The sequence below is a fragment of the Talpa europaea genome (assembly GCF_964194135.1).
Source record: "Talpa europaea genome assembly, chromosome: 16".
NCBI classification, from domain to species: domain Eukaryota; kingdom Metazoa; phylum Chordata; class Mammalia; order Eulipotyphla; family Talpidae; genus Talpa; species Talpa europaea.
Window position 1 is genome coordinate 3,984,239 of NC_140084.1, and position 25,995 is coordinate 4,010,233.

The following is a 25,995-nucleotide window of genomic DNA, read 5'->3' on the forward strand; positions in this document are numbered from 1 at the left end:
TTTTAAGATCATTATAACACACGACCAGGTGATGGTAGGTTGAAGGAGGATAATGTGTTTATAGACTTTTCCTTTGGCCTCTCAAATTATACCTGATCTTCTAACAGAGTCTGAAAATGAATGAATTGGCGTTGTCCATTTTTAACCTCATTTTCCCTGCAATTCTATTGTTGAAACAGTTATGTTTCTATGAAATTAAATTTCTATATAATCCTTTAATTATTTAATTTATTCAGTTATTCCTAAGTTTTATTGGAAACTACTACCTTTGTACCTCTGGAAACTGTCAGTTTAGTTTGATTTCCTTCCATATATTTGTGGACTCTTTGAACTATATGGATTCATAAAGTGGTTTGGTTCAATCTCATTTTCATAGAAGGAATAATTAAAATATTGGGAATTTAAGAGATTTTTCAACAAGGTATAGTTTTACATCTTATTTGATGTTGGTATAACTATAATAGCCAAAAGCTGAAAAACTATTGATATGTTGTGAACTGAATAGTATATAGTAAATATTATATTTTTATAGTCAGTGGTATACATTCCTAGAAGAATATTATCTGAAAAGTTTTAAAATATAGTATTTCACTTGTTCACTTATATCCCTGGTTTTTAGAGCTATGTACATGCCACAGACTTATACTTTATACCTATTTTAATAGTTTTTACTACTCAACTTAAAAGGCCAGTTTATTCAACCAGTATGGATTACTCTACAGTTAATCTAATTATGTTAATAGGAATTAAAATCTAAATCAGATACATGATCTTTCTTAACCCTTCATTTCTCCTAATCCCTAATAGTGTATAGTTTTCAATCCTATTGAAACCCTCTCTTCACTTGGATCCCAGGACTTTGTACTATTCTACATCACCACCTGTTACTCTCTCTGAAATCTCCTTTACCACTTCCTTCTCATCTTCCCTACATCTAAACATGAAGGTGACCCAGGACTCCAGCCTGTCACTCTTTTATGTCCATGCTCATTCTGTCAGAAATCTGATTCAGTCATACAATTTAAGTACCATTTATACTGCTGCAAACCCCCAAATCTTTATCAACAACTCTCATCTCTTTCCTCATTTCCAGAGAATTACCCCAGTGTCTATTCAGCTATGCAACGCAGCTATCTGATATCTCAAGCAAAACATGGCCAACCCCAAGATCCTGAAGAAGCAACACCAATTTCTTATCGTTGAAATTACAGTTGTTTAGAGTCAAAGTTGAATGCTCTCTTTTATCTCACTCTACACTTCTTAGCTCCATTTTCAAACTAAATATGGAATTAAGCCCCTATCCTCATCTCCAGTGATACTCTCTTGCCATGACAGCCTTTAAACTGATCTCTGATGCTCTCCTTGATGTCTTTTAGACAGTTTTTAACCAGCAACCAAAGGGACTCTTTTAAAATATCAGTTTTTCGTAACCCTCATCTTTTTCCCTTAACAGCTATGTCCTGCATTTGAGTCATTGGAATGTTAAGTTCCACTTGGATAATGATTTTTGTCTGTTTTGTTTAATGCTATATCTCCAGCAGCTAGAACAGGGTCTGGCAGAGAAACACAATAAATATTTGCTGAGTGAATTACTTAGCTAACTTATTTGCCATTTTTTGTGTGGATTCATAGATCTAAGTAATAAACATTATACTGAAATTTCGTTGGCCAGATTTTGTAATGGCCTTTCCTCCCTTGACCAAAAATTGTTATTACAACTCTTAAAAGTCATAAAGCACTTTATCAAGGGATACTTATTAAGACCTAATTATAAGTTACATAGTCGTGTTGGCATAATTAATGATAATAGTCTCGAAAACAGCAATCCAGTATAATTGTAATGGTAAAACTCCTCATTTTAAGGAAGTATGTACAAATACTTAAAGTTCGGTAGAAAATGTCTTATAACAAATGTCATGAGAGGTGTTTTTATGATATCTGACTGGAGATAAAAATAGTGATCAAGACCATCTAACAAATTGTATTTGATAATAACTTTCCAGGGGCGTATCATTCGAGGAGCTTACAGATTCCAGGCCATCATCACCACTTTTGAAATGATTCTTGGAGGCTGTGGAGAGCTTAATGCAATTGAGTGGCGATGTGTGATTATTGATGAAGCACATAGGTTAAAAAATAAAAACTGTAAACTTCTAGAAGGCCTGAAACTCATGAATCTGGTAAGTAACTTAAATATTGTAATGACTTAATTTAGTGTTGTAGCTACATAGTTAAAGTTAGAGTCAGAGAGCTAGTGCTAAAAACCCACTCCGTTTTTATTTTAGAGTATAGATATAACTGACTTTTGTCTGTGAAAATTAGGATTTTTTTTTGCTTTTGCTAGTAAGGAAGAAAAATCTCATCTGTTTTCTAAGATTGAAAAATTTTTAACCCTTTCTTCCAAAAGGCTTTAGTAATTTGCGTCTAGAATTAAAAAAGGAAGGAAATCACCTAATTATCACATGGACACTTGAACAAATTACAAAAATATACAAAACGCAGTAAAACATTAAAGTGCTCATTTGATTTCCTCCCTATCCAGCTCACACCAATTCCACTCTTTACCTGGTACTTACACATTGGTGTGTATATTCCTAGACATTGAGTAGCATAGACATACAGATGCAGACAAGCAGGCACATATACAACCACTTAGCTTAAGATTTTAAATATAAATAACTTGGGCCTTCCCGGTGGTGCAGCGGGTTGAGCTCAGCGCTGTGAAGCTGTCCGCAGCCTCTGCAGCATGGGTTCGATTCCCAGACAGCCAGGGAGATTCCCACATGGCATGGCAGACCTCTCCTGTAGCGCCTGCTGCTCCCCTCAGCAGTGTATTTTGTCAGTCTGCCTGTTCTGTTCCCCACTCTGTCTCTGGTGAATCCTCTCACCCTCCCACACCTCTGCCCTGTACCCCAGCTCTTGTATAAAAATAAATAAATCTTTTTAAATAAATAAATAAAGATAAATAACTTATATTTTTATCATTAAAATATTCTATTTACTTCCAAATGTTACAAATTATGTTAATTTGTAATGTAATTCTAGTTTAAAAGCATATTCCAATCAGCCCTTCACATTGTTGAATGTTAATGGTTTGAGGATTTGTTCAAGTATGAAAAGTCGAGTGCAGATCAGCTGTGTTATAAAGGATAGCACTGCTTTGTGTACAAACTACCATATGAAAAATGATTGAATAAGAAGAGAGAAATGCCTTCTTTGTCCTTAAAAAGTTTCCTTTGAGAAAATTTAAAATATTCTTTTAATTATTTAGAAATTTTCTTTCAAAAATATGAATAGGTAACAATTAATGGCATGTAAAGTAAACTATTATGAGAATGATAGTTTTTTCAAAAGTGGAGAAAATAAATTAATGAAGATCTGTGAGTTACATGTATTTTGAGTTGAACTTTGAAATTTATGGTCAGAGAAATATTTGTATATCAACCACTAAGCATTTGATAACCTGCATCCACTTTAATATAACCTTAGTCCTATGGTGTTTGATGTTAGTTTTCTTGCCTTATATAGGAACACAAGGTACTTTTGACTGGCACACCTCTCCAAAATACAGTTGAAGAACTCTTCAGTCTTCTCCACTTTCTAGAACCCTTACGGTTTCCTTCTGAGTCAACATTTATGCAAGAATTTGGGGATCTGAAAACAGAGGAACAGGTATCCCACTGGTCTTTGTAACTAACGATCTCAAACCTCTTGTTGTAATAATGGGTATGTGTGTGTGACTCAGTGTGTGTGTATGTTATGCATCTTTCCATCATTTTTTATGCAGGTACAGAAACTTCAGGCCATCTTGAAACCAATGATGTTGAGACGATTAAAAGAAGATGTAGAAAAGAAGTTGGCACCGAAGGAAGAAACCATTATTGAAGTAGAACTTACTAACATTCAAAAGAAGTACTACCGGGCTATCTTGGAGAAGAACTTTTCATTTTTATCTAAAGGAGCAGGGCAGACTAATGTACCTAACTTAGTCAATACCATGATGGAACTCAGGAAGTGCTGCAACCATCCGTATCTCATCAAAGGTAGCTGAGAAGGACTGCAAATACTCATAAATAGAAAAACTACAGTGCAGCTGAGGTGACCATTACAGGAAAGGCAGTAACCTCGTAATTCTCCACCCTGGTGTTCGGAGGAGTTACACGTGTTTAAGGATCAGTGGTGACCTGCACTGCTCACCACAGTGCCCCACATTAGTAGGCCAGGCTGCAGAGGAAGGGTTGTGTTCAGTCTGACGTGGCCTGGCCTGGAGTTCCTCCTCAAAGACTCACACAACAAAGCACACCTTTGAACCTCCACTTCACATACTGTTTTCTGATTTCTTTCCAGTCCAGATACCCCAATTAATGTCTCCCATTTTTTGTGCTGCAGTGATGTTATTTTTTTAAGCATCTTGGCAGGTTCTGCTGACCTTCTCTCTCTGCAGCATCTGAGCCTTCTCACTTATTCCTGGAATATACTCTCCAGCTCTCTTTACCCAAGACAAGTAGTTTCTTAGCCAAACAACTCACTCACTTGTAAACCTGGTTATGGCTAGTCAGGCTGAGAGAAAGCCCAGAGCTTCTTAGCGCTGATCTAGACTTGAGGAAATGTGAGTCCAGGACCTGTAACGTGACTTCTCTGCCTTTTTCCTATTTGTGTTGTTCTGAAAGCCACAGAATGCCTGTAGACACATCCAGATTAATTATGATCACCTTTCCGTGAGATGACTGTTAGGTTGGTCTTTACATATTAGATGTTTGTTTAAAAATATGTGTTTACTCACAGTTTTATGTGTCTTTTCCTAATAGCATGCATTAAACATTTAGCAAACATAAATTCATATAAGGTTTATGTCAGGTGCCTGGGGAGATAAAAGATGCTTACGACATTGTTTATATCCTTGGTGGAATCAGTCTACTGTTGCTGGGTATTTAGCCACAAACATAAATAATCCCAATAAAAGCAGTGTACCTGCCATGAGAAAAATTTAATGTGCCGCTGTAGCACAGAGGAGTGCTAACTCTAATCATTTTTAAAAAGGAGGGGGTTGTGCACTTGTACACTGACGCTGTCTTCTCCCACTGCTTTGATAGGTGCTGAGGAGAAAATACTTGGAGAATTTAGAGATACGTATAATCCAGCCGCTTCTGATTTTCATCTTCAAGCAATGATCCAGTCTGCTGGTAAATTGGTCCTTATTGATAAATTGCTTCCCAAGATGAAAGCAGGAGGCCATAAAGTGCTCATCTTCTCGCAGATGGTGCGCTGCCTTGACATCCTGGAGGACTATCTCATCCACAAAAGGTAAAACACACCGTTCATCCACTGACTCGTGCTATGAATTATACTAAGTACCTGTTACTAAGTCTTTGCAGCGCTGTAATCCAGCTTTCCTCACGCTTTTTCTTTATCTAGATAGGAATCCTCTCAAATCTCTGAGCAAAGATTAGCTTCGGTTCATGTGCCAGGTGTTTTCCTGCCTGTATATGTTGCCACAGAAGGCAGGTCTAAGGAGACTAAGAACTTTGCAAATTGACATGTTTGTTAACTTAAGAATGTCCTTATTAAGTGTGCATTTTACTTGATTTGTAAATCTTGTGATTGTAATGACACTTGAGGTGGGCTTATACACAGCCAGCTTCAGTGTTGGAAACAGTGAATCAAAATCCTTTCATCATAAGATTTCTTTGCTATAATTAGAAATGAATTTGCACCTCCGTGCATTATTTAAAATTTATTCATGCTTTAATCTTTTCTGTATTGTTTAGCATGGGTTTTTAATTTTGTTTTGTTTTTTGCGCATGGCAGTGATAGACTTAAATATTATCTAATCAGTATTTAGATAAGTAGAATATTTTATCAGAATAAGATTCAATGTAAAAGGGAATTCTGGAGATTTAACCAGAGGTTTTAGTTTTAGTTCAGTGGATTTTGACCCTCCACAGATAAATGAAGATCTCTGTTAGTTTATATTATCAGAAATTATCTAGTTCATTTTCATTTTTCACTTTTATTGTGTCACTGTTCTGCTTCTTTGCCCTTATTTCAAAATTTGTTGTATTCTCAATTTTATAGCTTGTAAGTAAAGGGAAGATTAAATTGCAAATTTCCTAAAAATAGCCATTGATTGCTTAATAGTAACGACTATAAAGATTCAGCATTCTGATTTGCCCTTGATAGATTATAGGTCACAAGCAAGTTTGTGAGTTGAGAGTGTAACATGATTGAGACAGAGAAACCTTTGTAACTTCTTGTATAAAGTTTTGTGGAAATCTTTGCTTCTTATGAAAATGTTATTAAGAGATCAGTAAGGTAGTTTTTTGGACTACCTGGTGGGATGAAAATTTCAATTTATGAAACTGTATTCATTGTAATCATATTTTACCTTATACATCCAGGAAAGCAGAAATTTTGCATCTTTATTTTACCTTGTATTTACTATTTAACATCAACTCCAGAAACCATAAAAACTAGTAAAATCATAGAAACTAGTTGGTAATATTGTTTCTTAATTCTACAAAAATCATAATGTTACAGGACTGATGTGACTTTTGCTGTGTCTTCATTGTCATTATGTAATTTTATTGCATTTCATTTGATAGATATTTATATGAGCGAATTGATGGAAGAGTAAGAGGGAATCTTCGACAAGCTGCTATAGACAGATTTAGTAAACCTGATTCAGATCGCTTTGTTTTTCTTCTGTGTACCCGAGCTGGTGGGTTGGGCATCAACCTAACTGCAGCGGATACATGTATAATATTTGATTCTGATTGGAATCCTCAAAATGATCTTCAGGTAAATAAATTCCTTGGCTAGTAAAATGAAAATTTATAAAATTTCTATAACTTTCTGATAATACATTTCTTTTTTAATTGACAGACTAACATGTATAAGAAATATATGTGCAAGTAAAGCAGATGGAATTTTTTTAGTTTTAAGTTAATGAAAATAAGTTATAATAAAATACTATGTTGGTTATATGCCTTACTAACTTGTAAAAAGCTTTACCTGCTACTTAAGTACAGTATTTATTCGCTTAAAGTATATTGTTTAAATATGAGAAAGACCTAAGGTCTAAAGATAACTTATTTGTAATAAACAAAGTCTTAGAATTTTACTTCCTTGAAAGTAAGTATTTACATATCCTCTTTTCACCTTATCAATCATCATACAATTTAGCATATATGGAATTGAGATATACATAGGGTATCTTTTTATGAGCTACTATAATAGAAAATTAAGGTATACATTTCAAGTTAAGACTACACTTGGACTTCATAGAAATATTAGAGTAAACACAGTCAACATTTGCAGAAGATAGAGATCTAGGAAGGACATGAGACGAGAACAAAATATAAGAGAAATTCCATCATTGTTCATGATGTGCTTAATTGTACTGCAGTTAATGTTACTTAAATAGATATAACGCCAAGTTGAGAATTGTTATTGAGAATATACTTGGCTGAAGAAAAGATAATACTCAAACCTCTCATTTGTGTGGTATATGTAATCTAGTTCAAAATATTGACTTATCAGAATTTATAGATTAAACCAGGGACAAGCTCTTTCTGTAGAAGTCCCATCGGTAAATCTTTTTAGGCTCTATGGGCCATATAAGAGTCTGTCATCAAACATTCTTTATTTTTATAGTTTTAAAATATAGAAATCATTCTTAGTCTGCAGGCAATAGTATGCCAGTCTCTGGGGTAAACCCAACCTAAGCTCAATTATTTGCCTCTGGAATGCATATTTATGCTGACAACTGCCGGTGGTGCGTGCTATGTCTAAAAGCTAATCTAAAATGGTCATGGTAGAAACACGTTGGGGAACCTGAGGAGAAACCACTAGATTCCCCAACTTCTCCCTTTTAGTTGGGAGATAGATTTCTATTTACTGCCGATGTCAGTCTAGTCTTTACAGGCTGGTAAAAAATGTGGCCTCTTAGGCTTTCCCCAGGCCTGGCCCAAAGTTATTCAATGACGATTCTGAGTTCCCAAGGGCACAGAGTGAATCTGGGTAGGACAGAGATGTCAACAAAGGGCAGAGTGTCATTTCCACCTACAAGTTTATAACCACAATTTATGGTTTAATCATCTGAAGATAATGGAAAGGTGATTAATTTGGGAGAAAGCCTATTGATTCTATAGAATCATTAGAATCAAGAATTAACATACAAATTTTTAGTTTGGTAGGAACTCAGTATAAAATAAGAAGCTATTATGTAATCTCTGATAGCTCCATTTCCAGCATGTCTACATGTAAGATATTTTATTCTTTCTTTGTTTAAATAAAATTTAGGCCTCTGTAGTTATTCACCTTTGGTTTTTGCCTGCCTCAAAAACACTCAACAATATTGAAAAGGTGCTGATAATGTGGCAGAAAAAACTTGGAAATTTAGGATTAGAGTTTAAGTTTAAAGGTTGACTTGCCAGCAGATAAAATTATCTACTCATAGAGTTTATTCTTGTTTAAAATTATATTTGGATGATACCTTCTTAGGGATTTATATTCTCTGCAATATAAGCTTAAATTTTAACTTATTATTCATTGTGGAATCACTTCTCTTTCTATTAAGCTCTACATTTATTTTTAGGAAAAGGTTATATCTAATCCTATGGCAAAAGGATCTAAAAATTCTTGCATATTTTTGTTTGCCATCATGATAATTTACTATTAAATTCCTTCTATGTAATGCCTTTTGTGCTACTTTGTGAAATAAATTGAATCTATAACTTTTCATTTTTTATAGGCCCAAGCTCGTTGCCACAGAATTGGTCAGAATAAAGCAGTTAAAGTCTACCGACTAGTAACTCGTAATTCGTATGAGAGAGAGATGTTTGACCGCGCCAGTCTGAAGCTGGGTCTAGATAAGGCTGTGTTACAGAGCATGAGTGGAAGAGAGAGTAATGTTGGTGGTGTATGTATATTTTCTTTTTCACTTGGAATTTTTGTGTTTTGTTTGCATTTAATTTTACCTCAGTTAGCATATCATTTAATTCTGATCCATACTGAACGCTAAGTGGATGATCTAAATAAAGAGGCATTGTAGAATAGAGCTATGTTTAGATGGAACTTTTGATGCCTGTTCTGTCTGCAGAGCTTGTGTATTCGAAGAATGTGTTTTCAGGGTAGAAATTCTTTGCGTTTAGGACATTTGTATCATGGCATAGCAAACTAGAACTTGTGAACTTCTCTGGATTATTTCTGTAAACAGTTTTTCAAATTATCTTTTCAGTGTCAAACTACTGGCATTGGCTTTGTCTTGTTGTAAGTGATGGTTTGAGTCCTTTTTCCCCTTGAGATTGTTGTTTTTTTTTTATCTTATGTGTGTAACAACTATAGAAAGAAGATACTAATGAATCTTAAGAGGTCACTTGCCCCATAAGCTTTTTTTTTTTTTTAAAGATTTATTTATGCATACAAGAGCTGGGATACAGGCCAGCGGTGTGGTGGGTGAGAGGATTCACCAGAGACAGAGTGGGAAACAGAACAGGCGGATCTACTGAAACACACTGCTGAGGGAAGCAGCGGGGAGACAGGAGAGGTCTACTGTGCCATGTGGGTTGCTCCCTGGCCAGGGATCGAACCCGTGCTGCAGTGTCTGTAGACAGCTTCATAGGTTGTGTCTTAACCCCTTGTGCCACCAGGGAGGCCCCCCATAATCTTTGTTTTAACCAAAACCACTTTAGGCAAATAGCAATTTTTATTATAAAGGTAATTAAGGAAGAGTCATCAATTACTCTGCATTCTTTAAAAAAATTCGCTCTTTTGTATATTTCCTACCCACAAGACAATTTAAACATGGCCTCTGTGTTCTTGAACATTCTTAGGGAAACACCCTCGGTTTGTGAACTTAACAAGTATATTGTTACCAATATTATCTTCTCTTTAGATTCAGCAACTTTCCAAAAAAGAAATAGAAGATCTGCTTCGAAGGGGTGCTTATGGTGCCATTATGGAAGAAGAAGATGAGGGTTCTAAATTCTGTGAGGAGGACATCGATCAGATTTTACTACGTCGTACGAAAACTATTACAATTGAGTCAGAAGGACGTGGGTCAACATTTGCCAAGGTAACAGTGAGTTCTGTTTTATAAACCTACCAGTAAGGTTTTCTACTAAGAATTTAACTGCCTCTTGCTCTGCCAGTTATTTGCAGAGCATATACCTAATGTTTAAATAAACTGAAATAGCTCAAAGGAAATACGTAATGCATTCTTTTCCTTCATTTTTTCTGACCTCATCAAATTTCACATGTTCTCTTCTGATCTTAGGAAATGTAGTAAGTGTAATAACTAGAAATAGTTTTAAGTATCAGAGTAGAGCATCTGATATCAAATTTAGAAATTAAAGAACATGTATGCCAAAGTCAGAGCAAAATAACAGTAATAGTATAAGAGGCAAAATCATCTTATAGTAACATAACTTCTTAAAGAAGAGAAACAATTTCTAATTTCATTTTGAATATTTGATTCTAATTGGGAGTGGTAAAGATTAGTTAGTCAATGTCTGAGTATCTCCCCTATTTGGAGAAAATACTTCTAACATTTATCATCTGCCTTTATAGTCAAGAGACATGGTAAACCTAAATCTTGCCGTCACCCAAAACTTCTTGCGCATAATTCAGTCCCACCTACACTGATTTGTATGGGTTTCTCCTTTCAACTTTACTTCCTTTCTGTTTTCCTGCTTCTCCATTCCCCCTCCCACTTTCAACCCAGAAGTATGTCTTTATCTCTGTGGAGAGCTCTGTGTCATGCATATAGTGTTTGTGCTGTACCAGGAGTAACACCAGTCTGCAGAGGAGGGTTTTTTCCCTTGGGATCATTCAAGCTAATGAAATCATGTGTCAGGTACTAAATGCCAGCATGCTAAAATGAAGGGATTCTAGTTGCTGAGGAAAGTAAAGAAGGAAATGATTAATTCTACATAAAATGGGAGTGCAGAGAATTAGGAAAGCCTTTGCAGAGAAAATAATGTGAACTGAGCCTTCAAGGAAGTGTGAATTTCATGTGTTACAAATAAGGAACACATAAATGAATCATGTTGCTAAACTACAAGGAGGATTTCAAGGAATATAGCTTGGACAATGTATGGATGCACAGGGTGAATTAAATGAAAATAAAAACGAAGGGGTGAGGGAAGTTGGGCCCAAATTGTGATAGGTTAAAAAAAAAAATAAAAGCAAAACAAACCATTTTGTGGAATTTAAGCTTGATCCAGAGGCCATTAAAAAGCTTTTAAAGCCCTTCAAGCAGAAAATGGACATAATGTGATCTAGTTTAGAAATTTAACTCCAGCAGCAGTGTAGAAAATGAATTTGAAAGGAGAAAGACTTAGAGGCAGAGAAACCAGAGAAGAAGCTTAATAGGAAATGGTAATGGTGAACGAGGGTAATGGTTAAACACTTCAATCAGGAGGAGTGGATGGCCAATTAGAAATGTGTGGAAGTAGTCAAAAATGACTTGAAGATTTCTGGCTCAGTAACTAGGAGGGACGTGATGTCATTAAATAAGAAAAAGAATGCAGGGCCTCCCTGGTGGCTCAGCGGGTTGAGCGCAGCGCTGTGAAGCTGTCCGCAGCCTCTGCAGGGCCGGTTAGATTCCCAGCCGGCCAGGGAGCTACCCACATGGTGCAGCAGACCTCTCCTGTCTTGCCTGCTGCTCCCCTCAGCAGTGTATTTCAGCCTGTCCACCTGTTTTGCTCCCCACTCTGTCTCTGGTGAATCCTCTCACCCTCCCGCACTCTGGCTGTTACCCCAGTTCTTGTATAAATAAAATAAATCTTTTAAAAAAAAAAGGAAAAAGAATGCAAAAGTAGGAATTCACATGGAGAAAAAAATATTGGAACTGTTGTATTTAAGGATTTACAGGGCATCCAAGCAGAGATATTCAGGAGAATGAAATTAGTAAATGGCTTAAAGATAATGCCTAATTACCTAGGATATAATCAAATGGTAAATATCTCCCCCCCCCCATGGTTCTTATTTATTTATTTATTTATTACGCCATTGTTCCTTTTTAAACAATATTTGCTACCCTCTGGTGCAGTCCCCATAGAGTTTCCTTCCCCAAGGCGCCCGTGCTCCATCACCTCAGTCCCCTGTGCTCCTCCCTCTCTCCCTCGGATCCCTCTCCCTCTTCCTCCCCTGCAGGATGTCTCTGGTTTATCATTGTCTGTTTTTGCTTTGTTGTGTTTTGTACTGTTACTATTTTTTTACACTGATGTCTTATTTGGTTCCCGTATATTCCTGCTATAAGTGAAACCATCCGATATTTTTCTTTTTCCTTCTTGCTTATTTCACTGCACATAATTCCTTCTAGCTCCATCCACGTTGCTGCGCATGGCATGAGTTTATCTTTTTTTGATTGCTGAGTAATATTCCATTGTGTATATATGCCACATCTTCTTGGTCCAGTCATCTATTTTTGGGCATTTGGGTTGTTTCCAGGTTTTACCTATTGTGAATAGTGCTGCAGTAAACATAGGGGTACAGGTGTTCTTTTGAATCACTGTTTTTGAGTCCTTTGGGTCGGTCCCTAGGAGTGGAATTGCTGGATAGTATGGTAGCTCCATGTTTAGCAGACTGAGGAACCTCCAGACAGCTCTCCATAGTGGTTGGACCAGTTTGCACTCCCACCAGCAATGTAGGAGAGCTCCTTTTTCACTGCATCCTCGCCAACATTTGTTGTTGCTAGTTTTTTTGATATGTGCCATTCTTACTGGTGTAAGGTGGTAACTCAGTGTGCTTTTTGATTTGCATTTCCCTGATTGTATGGCATGTTGAACATTTTTTCATATGCTTGTTGGCTGTTTGCATTTCCTCTTTGGAGAAATGTCTTTTAAGTTCTTCTGCCCATTTCTTGACTGGATTGTTTACTTTGTTAAGTCGTATGAGTTCTTTATATATCTTTGTGACCAGTCCCTTATCAGTTGTATGGAGTGCAAAAATTTTTTCCCAGTCAGTGGGGTGTCTCTATTTTGGTTAATGTCTCTTTTGCTGTGCAGAAGCTTTTCAGTTTGATGTAATCCCAGCTGTTTATCTTTTCCATGACTTTCTTTGCTTTGGGTGATGAGTCTTTAAAGATGTTACTGAGATGTATGTCTTGTAGTGTTTTACCTATATTTTCTTCTATGTATTTTATGGTTTCAGGTCTTAAGTCCAGTTCTTTTATCCATTTTGAGTTGATTTTTGTGCATGGTGAGAGATAGTGGTCTAGTTTCATTTTTTTGCATGTAGTGGTCCAGTTTTCCCAGCATCAAATGGTAAATATCTTCATTAAAAACTACAACTTGATAGAATTTAAAGTACAGAAAATGACATTAAAGTATCATGTCTCTACTGCTTATTTTATGAAACACTTTTATGACTTTTCTTTCAAGTGGCATATCTACATATAAGGACTTCAGTTACAAATAATGCTTATTTTTAGGTTACATTGTTGAATTGTATATATAAACTTTTCTTCCAACTAAAAGATTTTATAATTTCTGTAATACTAAGAAAATATGTCATGCATTTTTCTTCTTTTGTTTCTCTGAAATTCTCAAATTTTTTACAATGATCATGAAGATTTTTATAAAACAATTTTTTCAGATAAAATCAGTGACTAATTTTTCTTTATTTACCAGATATTGTATTGCATTTTTTAGGCGATGTATTTGTCTAAAAATGTGATAGAAATAAAGGAGTTTCTCAGAAAATGATCTGTATAGGACAAGCAGATTTGAAATTCTTGTTCTAACCTAATTTCTTAGTATTCACATAGTGTTTGTAGAAATCATATTTTTCCTGTATAGTTTCTGGGCCAAAGGATTCATTCTTGCTTATCAAAAGTTAAGCAACAGCAGTAACTTATTTAACTGCTCATAAAACTCTAGCCTGTGTCGACATTAAGCCGTTTGCTTTGAGCAGGTGCTATGCTGTGTTTCAGAACATTGAATTTAAAACATCCTTTGAATTTATGTGTGGATGCTGAATTCAAATTCTACGCACTGTGAATGTGAGAAGATAATGTTTCAAATATACTTTGAATTATTTCTCCTCTAAGTTCCCAAACCTTTTGAAAAACTACCATTTTGTATTTCAGGCAAGTTTTGTAGCATCTGGAAACCGAACAGATATTTCTTTAGATGATCCCAACTTCTGGCAGAAATGGGCTAAAAAGGCAGAAATAGATATAGATGCTATCAGTGGCAGAGTAAGTATTTCTTTCTCTTAAAGAAATTACGTGTTTAGATACTTTGGTAATATTGTAATATTTTAAGGTGTCCAACTGTATAGTTATTGAAATAAATTTTATCTGAGTAATAAATTGATATGAAATAGATCACATTGTGTCACACATGGCTTCAATTTAATGCTTCTCTTGTTTGACAGTAACATGTTATATTACAATGTTTTAGTATAGGACAAGTTTATTTTCAATATTATTTACAATCTTAAAATTATAATTGTTTTTAAAATGTATTAATGTCTTCAAAACATGGATTATTCTCCCTTTCCTCTTTACCTTGTTTTCCTGGTGTCAGATCCCACTAATGACCATCTAGTCAATTACAAAATAAGGAAAAAAGCTGTCAAGAAAGTGGCATTTTAAAACTTTCTTTTATAACTTCCCTTTCAAGTGAGAAAGAAAGGGCCATAAAGCTAAAATGAAATTCATGGAACTGATTATAATGTAAGACATACTTTGGTGAATCCTCTCACCCTCCACAACTCTGGCCTGTACCCCAGTTCTTGTATACATAAATAAATAAATCTTTAAAAAAAATCATAAGACATAAGTGAGCATAAGGCTCACTTAAGACCTCACCTCATAGCAGCTGAGAGGAATCAGTGTTAGATTCCTCAGCAGAGCTTTACCTGCTATCAACCGACTGCTCAGTGATTTAAGTGTTTTTTATTTAAGCCTTGATTCATGGGGTTTATTTTGACAGGCTTCTTAGATGTAAAACTTTACAGTGCAGAATATCAGCATTGCCATACATAATTATTTTGGAATGATTTTTGGAAATATGTGTAATTCTATGAGAAATTTTAAAAGACAGTTATTAAAATATTATTATTTGCATATGGCATGTTTATGTGTCTAAAAAGGCAGTGGAATCTGCAAATCACTACTGAAATTAAATAGCAAAAGCAAAACAAGTAACTTTCCAGGGGAGAAACTGAGTAATGGAAGCTAATAGCAGCAGTAGTAAGACCTGTTAACAGTATGTGCCTCCTGAAATTTCATGTCCTGTCCACACAGCGTTGTGTTACAGGATCTTCTGATTTTCCGCCATCTCCAGCTTCACTTGGAAGCTTCCTGGAGTGCCCTGCCAGGCCCTGACACTCTTCACATATAGTGCCGCTGCTCTGGCTGCCTACCAGCATTTCTTTCTAGAATCAGGCGGATTCACTGAAATACACTGCTGGGGGGAACATCGGGTGAGACAGGAGAGGTCTGCTGTGCCAGTACATCAGCTCCCTGGCTGGGGATTGAACTCGTGCTGCAGGGGCTGCGGATAGCTTCATAGTGCTGAGACTTTACCCCTTATGCTTCCAGGGAGGTCCCCTTTGTATCTTCTTGTATCAAAAAATATTTTGACCTAAATAGCATATATTTGTCTACACATTATTCCGACCCTCACTGCTTCTGCCTTCTGAGCAAAATGATGTCTTACTCAGCTTTATATTCATAGCCCATAACACAGTGCCTTAGAGAAATATCTCCATAAAGGTAAAAAAGCGTATCAGCTTAAGTTTTCTTCAGTGAATTAAACTGTATTGAATCAAGTGCAGCTGAATACACTCACTGCCTTGCTTTTTTGCATATCAGTGTAACTCATTTGGAAAACACTGAAACATATCTCTGTATCTATAAAATATTAATATCCTTTGACCAATATTTCTCAATATTTCCCTTTTGGACCCATCTTTTGGCTAGATTTAGCTCCCAAGATTTGATTTAGTATTATTGATTTTAACAATTGAAAAAATCTAAATTATGAATTAATTAAAGAATATTATGCATCAATTCAGTCTAAATATTTCTGATTATCACAAAGGCACAATAATTTTCATATTAATAAAGTCAAATATCAAATTCCTTCTTGTCCAATGATTGTAATGTCATAATATTATATACATGTGGTAATCAGACTTTTAAAGGGGTATAAAAAGTTTTAGGTTAGTAGGTTTTTCCCTGGCTTCATGTAATGACTTTGTTTGTGTGGTTGGAAAGGTGAAAATATTTAAGCCAAATAGACCTCCAAAGTAATAGCTTTGAAATTTTACAGAACAGCTTGGTGATCGACACCCCAAGAATTAGGAAACAAACAAGACCCTTTAGTGCCACAAAAGACGAGTTGGCCGAACTGTCTGAAGCGGAGAGTGAAGGAGAGGAAAAGCCAAAGCTGCGGAGGCCGTGCGATCGCTCCAGCGGCTACGGAAGGACCGAGTGCTTCAGGGTCGAGAAGAACCTGCTGGTCTATGGGCAAGTGTTGTTCCTGTTCTTTATTGTTCGGAGTCACAGAAAACATGCCCTGTATTCTAGGATACTTTCATATTGTTGAAATCACTGTCTGTCTTAAAATACCCTGAATTCTATGCTTCACATATATTTATTAGCAAAATGATGGAATTTCCTAAGTTTTTGATTATAAATTGATCGCTGAAGTCAGTGTCCCTGGTGCTCTCAGATGTGCATATACAACAATAACTATAAAAGGGATGTTATCCACTCTGAGTAGAGTAGGCTAGAAATTACTGTGCTGTGACTCTCCATTTTACTAGTGGGGTAAAAAATTTTTTTCCTATTAATGACCACATACGTTTTTTGTACTTTTCAGGCCTTTTATTCATGAATTATGTTTCTCTCTAGAACTTGACTCAGTGTTAATGTAATTATACCTTTTTTTAACTAGGTGGGGCCGGTGGAGAGAAATTCTATCTCATGGCCGTTTTAAAAGGCAACTAAATGAGCATGATGTAGAAATAATTTGCCGGGCCCTCTTAGCATATTGCCTTGTTCACTACCGGGGAGATGAGAAAATTAAAGGGTTCATCTGGGACCTCATTACTCCAACTGAAGATGGGCAGACACGAGAGCTACAAAACCATCTAGGTAAGAACTCTGTTTTGTTTTCTTTTTAGTTATGTAAGTAGTACTTCTTTTAGTGCCCTAGCAAGTATTTAAATCAGTATAGCTAATGGTAAAGAACAGTAACCTTCATCCTCAACTTCAGGAAGTACCAGTGTTATCATTTGCTGGGTTTTACACATTGTTATCAAGTAGTACCAGATTATTGGCCCTCAGTAGCCTTAGAGATCTTTCCATTTGTGGTCATGCAGCTGTGTCTCACCTTCATACTTGTGCTCTAATAAGCCATAGTATGAGGATTTCATAATGGGTATTAGTAATAAATTCTCATAAATGTTAATAATGGGTATTTAGGATGTTTCAAATTTTAGACAATTAAAAACAAGTGTCAGTGGGGGCCTCCCCAGTGGCGCAGCGGTTGAGCGCTGGGTTGAGAAGCTGCCCGCAGCCTCTGCAGTGCCCATTCCATCCCCAGCTGTTCCCGGCCTCCGGGGGAGGGTCCCACATGGAGTGCAGACCTCTCCTGCCGCCCGCTGCTCCCCTCAGCAGTGTACTTCGGTCCTTCTGCCTGCTCTGCTCCCCGCTCTGGCTCTGGTGAATCCTCTCACCCTCCCGCGCTTCTGACTGTACCCAGTGCTTGCATAAATAAAAAAAAGAAAAAGAAAAAACAAGTGTCAGTAGTGAAGACGTTGGGAGCATTCTTTCTTGGGAGCAAGAATAAATCTTTTGCCGAAGTAAATATCAAGAAATGGAATTGCTGGAGCACAGCATGAATACATCCATTCTCGGTACCTGAAAAGCGATCTATAGATTAATGGCATCTGCTTCTCCTGGGGACTCTGGAAAAATGCAGATTCTTAGGCTTCACACTTACTGACTCGAAGTCTGCCTTTTAACAAACTCTTTAGCAATTAGATATGTTAGTATTCAGGAAATAGATTTGCAAAAAAAAAAAAAATTGCTGTCCAGTGTGACTAGCAATTAACAGTCATTTCAGAGGAATATACTAGTACTTTTTTCTCCAAAACCATGCTGACAGAATGTTCTTTTCTGCATAAAATAATTCCTTTATAGTGTAAAATAATTCACATTTCTATAAAGATAAAAAAGATTACAATGTCCTTACACTTGTGTGAAAACTTTGTTCTACTTAATCAACAAATGCTTGTGAAGTGTCTGCTTCTTGTGCAAGATATTAGGAAGTTAAGACGAAAATAGATAAACAAAATCTCTGAGCTCAGGTCATTTTGGCCAGGAAGATAAAACATATAAGAAAGTAGATAAATGAATTACGTAATTACAGACTGATGGGTCCTGGGAAGTAAGTGAATGCTGGCTGAGATGAGGGGCAGCGCCAGGAGGCTGCATCAGGTTCAGGCGCTCACTAGAGGCTTTCCTTAGCAGAAGGCACTGATGTTCATGGAAAGAACTGACTTCTGGTCCAGACCGAAGATCCACACAAATGCAATTGCATTCTTCCTTGAAAACTGCATTAACATGCAATTTATGGAAGGAAAAAGAAATTTTGAGAAATTAAGCTTGCAAAATTCTGCAGAACGAAAGGCTTAGTTTCTTCAACAAATAAACAGTGGGAGGAGAGGAAGTGGAGAGGGTCTCTATAAAGATGTGGTTTCGGGCCTCCCTGGCGGCGCAGCGGTTGACCGCTGGGTTGTGAAGCTCCCCGCGGCCTCTGCGGCGCCGGTTCGATCCCCGGCCACCGGAGGAGGGTCCCACATGGCAAGCAGACCTCTCCTGCTGCCCGCTGCTCCCCTCAGCAGTGTACTTTGGTCCTTCTGCCTGCTCTGCTCCCCGCTCTGGCTCTGGTGAATTCTCTCACCCTCCCGCGCTTCTGACTGTACCCAGTGCATGTATAAACAAACAAACAAACAAATAAATAAATAAAAATACATGCCTCTTTAAAAAAAAAAAAAATGTGGTTTCCAGCAGAACGTGATTTTGTGCTCCAGTTGGGCTTCCACCCCAGCTTGTCAAAACTTGGAGCATGTTACTAGCATCTAGTGGATAGAGGCCTAGGGAGCACAGAAAGGACAGTGGCGCCCCAAATGCCAATAGTGCTGAGATTGAAAACCCTAATACATACCCTAAAAGAGATTTAAGAGACCTCAGCTAATTGCAGTGTGTGGGCCTTAATTTGGATGCTGATGGAAATGAATACCCCAGGGAATTTTTTGTTTTATTATCTTTATTAGATCACAGTAAGTGTGAATACCAAATATTAAGGAAATATTATTGTGTTTCCTAGGGCTGATAGAGATATTGTACTTTTTTTAAGGAAAGCCTAATCTTTTGCATATCACTAAAAGATACTCGGATATTAATGAAATGATTGAAGTCTTAGACTTACTTAAATAATAAGGGTGGTTGGGAAGTGAACAGGGTATAAATGAAACAAAATTGGCCATGAGTTGAAAATTATTTAAGTTGGATCATGAGCTTGGTGGTTCATCTATTATTCCATCAATTTTTGTGTGTGTTTTTAATTCCATTGTTTAAAAATGTATAGGCATAAATTCTCTAAAGTGGACCAAATGGGAAAGGAAATAGCAACGAAATTTTGGAAACTAGAAGCAAATAGGTCAGTGGTAACTTATTCAACCACAGAAAGCTGAATCTTAAGTCAGCAATGCAAAAGGCAACCAGCTCTTCTGCTTCAGAGCCTGCCTAAAAGACCCAGGGGTTGTGACATCAGACTCTCTGAAAATGGCTATTGAAGGCTGGAGGCTTTGATTAAAAGTTGTTTCAAAGGGGGTGAGATCTATAAACGCCATCTTAAACTCCATGGAGGTAGGATGAACCTTGACTGAAAGACGATGAAATAGAGGATCTCTGAGTAGCATTGGGAGCTGTGGTTTGGAGCTACTAGATGAGCATTAAGTGAATCGAGTAGACTGGACAATACATACTCAAGAAGAGTATGGGAGGAGGTTTGTGACGAATCTCACCAGACCCAAATCTAAAGATACTGACAGGGCAATCAGTTGGATTATCCTTCAGTGAGTCAACAGTAGGTCAGCTCCACCCATCCAGATTACCTGTCACCTTTTCACACCGTCATTAAATAAGAGCAAACCACCAAGAGTATCAGACTTCTAAGGAAAATCACCAGCATGAAAGATAGAGTCTGAAAACGAATCATTAAAATGAACTTGGAGGAAATAAGGATTATGAAAGGAGAAGGTGACTTTTTTTAAATCAGTTATAGACTTCAGTTGTACTGATTAAAAGAAAAATCAGGTACTGTGAACTGTTCACAGCACAGACAGACCAATTATCAGTAATAAATTAACATGTAGCAGAAATTAAATAGTAAATAGAAGGGTTAAATGATGAATCTGAGAAAACTTTGTTAGGAAAAAGTTTAAAAATACATACCATCTATAGATTTTAGTAGGAAGTTAATAGATGGCTATTTTAAAACTTGTACTGTTTAATTTCTTTTTTCAAAGAGATTATTTATTCATACAAGAGCTGGGGTACAGGCCAGAGTGCTGGGGGTGCTGCGAGGATTCACCAGAGACAGCGTGGGGAACAGAATAGGCGGAGCGGGTGAGACAGGAGAGGTCTGCTGCACCATGTGGGTAGCTCCCTGGTTGGGGATTGAACTTGTGCTGCAGTGGCTGTGGATTGCTTCATAGTGCTGAAACTTAATCCCTTGTGCACCAGGCAGGCCCCTATGCTGTTTAATTTCTAAACCAATAGGACTAAACACTATTAACACAAAACAAAAAACAAAATTTAAGTTAGAAGGCATTGATTGGATAAAAAAAGATAACTACATAATTTAAAAAAACAGTCCTTTAGAAAAGATATAACAGGTATGAACTTGTGTATGCCAGACAATATAGTATCAAAATATAAAACTGCCAAGTTATAAAGAGAAATGAATATTTCTACATAGTATTTTTATTTATCATTTTGATGAAACTTCCACTTGGTAGAATACAAGAAAAAGATACATGAGACAAGAATTGAAAGGAGAAATCAAAATTGCATTATGCACAGTTAATGTAATTAATGTAAGTGAAACAACTCAAGCGTTGATTAATAAATGAGATCGTATGGACTTTTACATCGCAATTAAAATTGGTGAATTAGAGGGCCTCCCCGGTGGCGCAGCGGTTGAGCGCTGGGTTGCGAAGCTGCCTGCAGCCTCTGCAGCGCCGGTTTGATCCCCGGCTGCTCCCCGGCCACCAGAGGAGGGTCCCACATGGCGCGCAGACCTCTCCTGCCGCCCGCTGCTCCCCTTAGCAGTGTACTTCAGTCCTTCTGCCTGCTCTGCTCCCTGCTCTGGCCCTGGTGAATTCTCTCACGCTCCCGCACTTCTGACTGCCCAGTGCTTGTATAAATAAATAAATCTTTAAAAAAAAAAAATTGGTGAATTAGAATCTCGTGGTGAATCATGGACAAATCTCACATATATAATCTAGTGAATAACAAGACAAATCACATGTATAATAGGATGTCTAAAAGCAAGCATTTCCACAGCACGTCATAATAATAGAAGTAAGTATGCATGGAATGAGAAAACATTCAGGGTATTGTTACCGCCTGGAAGGAAAACAGAATTGGACTTCAGCTGTGTACTATCTCCTTTAATAACAAAACTGAGAAAATACAGACTATGTTAAGATTAAGAGTGAAAATACTTTGTTTTTGAGATAGTATGTTTGAAACTAAAAATCAGAGCCATTCATTTGAGGTGCACAGTTGCTGGGTGTTTGGGGGAAATTATGTCAATATGTGTGTAAAATCACTGTGTTGATGTTTCCCGTGGTTGAGTTAGTTTTAATGCCATTAATATGTGAAGATCTCGTTAGAGAGAGCACACCGCAAAGTCTTCAGAAATTTCTTGCATTGGAAAAAGTGTTTCAAGATGCAGATCTTTATACAAATTATCACTGACTTCATGTGTCCTCCTCATTTTAACAGGCCTGTCAGCACCTGTTCCCAGGGGGCGGAAAGGGAAGAAAGTAAAGACTCAAACGAGCTCATTTGATATACAGAAAGCAGAGTGGCTTCGAAAATATAATCCTGAGCAGCTGCTTCAAGATGAAGGCTACAAAAAGCACATAAAACACCACTGTAATAAGTAGGTAGTGGGATAGTTTTAAAAGAACTTGTTGAAAAATACTTTTCTGGATTTATTAAGCAGTCTTGAAAGCATGCTGACTTCGGGCTGCGGAGGCAGCGTGGTCTATGGCCAGTCCTAATCTTAATCTTGCAGAGTCCTTCAGCAAATTGTGACACCTCGTATATCACTCTTTTTATCAACAGATAGAGAAATAAAGCTGGCTTCTCATTATATCTTACTTGGATAGTAAATGGAGATAATGAAGATTTTGGCGAAAACTTACTCTTTATATATGTAGTAATGAGTTATATCTAGTCAGAAGTTCTATTTTTTTATAAAAACTGTATGCAAGTTCTTTTCTCATTTTAACCCCATGATTAATATCCTTGTGTCTTTTGATTTCTTTTCCCTCATTTTTAGAGTTTTGCTCCGTGTAAGAATGCTGTATTATCTAAAGCAAGAAGTCATTGGAAATGAGTGCCAGAAAGTATTTGATGGAGTTGATGCAAGGTAAATGACAACATGTTTACATTTATTTTTTCAGTAAGTTGAGACAAAAGTTACATCCCCAGAAAATTCTCTGTTAAGTGGCTTCCCACCCTACCACCCCCCCACCCCCCCAGTAATGACTGGGCTGAACATTTCATGGAGAAGAGACACACTGAGATCAGAGCTATCTTCCTTTCTGCTTGCATTTGTGTCTTAAGGTTACCTTGTACCTTGTCTCTTCCCCTTTAAGGTTTTTACTCCTGCAGCAGTCTCCTTGTTTGCTAAGACGTGGTTTTCCCCCTTTACTGAATCGTCTGCTGGCACATGTACAAGCCTTTGTATCATTCACTTAGGAGAGAAAAGAAATTCCTGTAACAGTATGTCCCACCACCTACCATGCTTTGCTCTGCTTCCCTTCACAACATACTTCTTTAAGCAGGTGTCTGTGTTTATTGTTTCTGCCTCTTCACCTTCTGTTTTCTCTTCAGCCCGTTCCAGTTAATCTTTTATCCCCACTATCCTGCTGAAATGGCTCCTAGCAAGGCCGCTCGTGACAGAGAATGCAGTCATTCTCCAAGCTGCTGTGCATGCCCGGCAGCCTCTGTGGGCTCCTGCGCTACCACGCCCTCCCAGCTCCCCTGTCATCACTGCTCCTGTGTGTCATTCTTCTGTGCTATCTTTTTCCTCATTGTTGTTGTATTTAGGACCTCCCCCTTCAGGCGTAATCACCGTGGTGTACCCACCACCAGAGCACCCACAGTGATCTGTGATCGCTGCCCATCCTATTGCCTCCCCTCCTTCTCTACCCACTAAGTGAATGTCTCCTAATCTTTACAAATCAGGAGAAAATTCTACCTCAGATGAGAATCACCATGTTTCTGGCCTAGAGTGCCACCGGGTGGCTGGCAATGGAACTACCTGTCCCACTTAACCACCCTCCCCTCTCCCTGGGAGCAGGCCCCAGTGTTCTCTCCTCTTTCTTTTATCTGTCAGTTCTTATGCTTTGTTCCTCGTCAGAAACTCAGTCAAATGTAAATATCTTCTCTAACTGTATTTTTCTTCATCTCTTACTAAACTTTTGCCACATCACAGGAAACTCATTCTTTTCCTATTTTGTTTTACTAAGCTAGAAAATACTGTGAATGATTCCCTTCCGGTTTTAAGCAAAATTAGACATCATAAAGTGTTCATTTAAATGCAAAAAAATTATTTAAAGATCTAGAGAAAGGTCTCCATCCATGTCTCCATATTCTTGGATTTAAAATGTTTTCTGCTGGAAAAAAAGACTTACAAAACATAAAAATGACTTCTTACCCATTTTTTATATCTTATTTATAGAACTTATAAGGCTTTTTCTTTGTGCTTAGGACTGTTGATTCATTTTATGGTAATCGTTGACATTGTGCAGTTTTGTAATTTTAATTAATGGTAATTGCAGGAAAAATAGTGATGAAATAAAATCTTAAAATCTCTCTCTTTTTTTTTAAGATTTATTTATGCATACAAGAACTGAGGTACAGGCCAGAGGTGGGGGAGTGAGAGGATTCACCAGAGACAGAGTGGGGAACGGAACAGGCAGATAGACCAAAATACACTGCTGAGGGGAGCAGTGGGTGAGACAGGAGAGGTCTGCCCTGCCATGTGGGTTTTTCCGTGACCGGGGATCGAACTCATGCTGCAGAGGCTGCAGACAGCTTCATAGGTTGCATCTTAAGCCCTTGCGCTACCAGAGAGGCCCAAATCTTAACTTCTTTTTCTTAAAAACCAAGTGCTTTACAAGTTTGGTAAAGTTTAGCCTCCTCTTCGACTTGTTTGTAATAATTGATGATTTTTATTTTTAAGTGACATTGATGTTTGGGTCCCAGAACCAGACCACTCAGAAGTGCCTGCTGAATGGTGGGATTTTGATGCTGATAAGTCGCTCCTTATCGGAGTTTTTAAGCATGGTAAGTGAGAAAGTAAGGTTGGCGTCATCTACTTTGTATAGTGTAATTCAAGTAGTTCTGTTTCTTGATTTCCTCTTAACAGCTTTTCTTACCAAAAAAAAAAAAAGTTAAAAACCGATGTTGAGATTAATTCCCTGTGGCTTTGTATATCATCAAAGCCCACACTACCACAAGGCCATGTTTACTGCATACGTGACCTGCTCATCTTCTGGACATTTGTCTCACACAACTTCCTCTCCCAGGAAGAGTTCTTACACGATGTATGTTTATATGGGAGATCAGTTTTTCTTTTCTTTTTTTTTTCTTTCATTTTAACTGGTAAATGTAATCTAATTTTTTAAGTATACATATTGCCAGATTGTGTAATGTTTGTGATAATTTTTAGAAAAGATCTTTAACTTGTATCATTTTATCATTGTCTCTGTCATCCAAGAACAGCATCCACCATAAGCTTAAGGAATGCTTGTGTTATGCTCCTTTTTAATTTCATAATTGCTGACCCCTCCAGGTTATGAAAAATATAACACTATCCGAGCAGACCCGGCGCTGTGCTTCCTGGAGAGAGTGGGCAAACCCGATGAGAAAGCAGTGGCTGCAGAACAGAGGGCAAACGACTATATGGACGGGTGTGTACATTTCATTGTCTCACGTTCTCTGAGTATCACTGCCACCATCAGCGTGTTCTCCATCAGTGATACTTATCCTTAAAAACAGAGACGCAGGAGTATTGGAGTCGGCAGTCTGAATGTGCTAATGATACTACAACATATGTCAGCACTAATCTAACAGAGTGTGTTCAAGGAAGAGACTGGGTCTTTTGATGAGCCCTTCATTTACCTACTCTTTATGGTCTTGAACTTTACAGCCATAAAATCCTAGGGCCCTAAAAGGGAAAAAAAGCTAAGAATATTACAGTTGAAGAGAAATAACAATCTTTATTATACCTGCCATAAAACCTTTACTGTCTTTATTTTCTTACCAAAAGAGAAAGTTAAACTGTGTTGCGCTTAGTAACCCCTCATTTGCAAGTAAACTTGGGAGTAAGAGTCAATCATGGGCCTCCCTCGTGGCGCAGTGGCTGAGCGCTGGGTTGTGAAGCTGCCCTCAGCCTCTGCAGTGCCATTTCAATCCCTGGCCACCGGGCGAGGGTCCCATATGGCGCGCAGACCTCTCCTGCCACCCGCTGCTCCCCTCAGCAGTGTACTTCATCAGTCTGCCTGCTCTGCTCTCCCCTCTGGCTCTGGTGAATTCTCTCACCCTCCCGCGCCTCTCACTGTACCCAGTGCTTGTATAAATAAATAAATCTTTTAAAAAAAAAAAAAGTTAATCAGAGGCAGCTTTCTTCTGACTTGCCTTTATGCTATGACTTTGGCTCTTCT

At 37.5% G+C, this 25,995-nt stretch overlaps 1 protein-coding gene across 7 annotated transcripts in view; it reads left to right on the forward strand.

The window, feature by feature from the left end:
* CHD9 (chromodomain helicase DNA binding protein 9) overlaps positions 1-25,995 on the forward strand; it is a gene marked incomplete at both ends in the record, with an annotated part of 115,757 nt that overhangs the window by 65,128 nt on the left and 24,634 nt on the right. For all 7 annotated transcript variants that reach the window (XM_084257842.1, XM_084257843.1, XM_084257844.1 and 4 more), the window contains 14 exons: positions 2,004-2,180; positions 3,529-3,672; positions 3,788-4,043; positions 5,094-5,304; positions 6,603-6,798; positions 8,753-8,920; positions 9,896-10,075; positions 14,093-14,203; positions 16,287-16,483; positions 16,914-17,113; positions 22,040-22,199; positions 22,602-22,691; positions 24,513-24,616; positions 25,125-25,242. In XM_084257842.1, the coding sequence (XP_084113968.1) occupies positions 2,004-2,180; positions 3,529-3,672; positions 3,788-4,043; positions 5,094-5,304; positions 6,603-6,798; positions 8,753-8,920; positions 9,896-10,075; positions 14,093-14,203; positions 16,287-16,483; positions 16,914-17,113; positions 22,040-22,199; positions 22,602-22,691; positions 24,513-24,616; positions 25,125-25,242 (2,312 nt within the window). The remainder of the gene's footprint in view (positions 1-2,003; positions 2,181-3,528; positions 3,673-3,787; positions 4,044-5,093; positions 5,305-6,602; positions 6,799-8,752; positions 8,921-9,895; positions 10,076-14,092; positions 14,204-16,286; positions 16,484-16,913; positions 17,114-22,039; positions 22,200-22,601; positions 22,692-24,512; positions 24,617-25,124; positions 25,243-25,995) is intronic.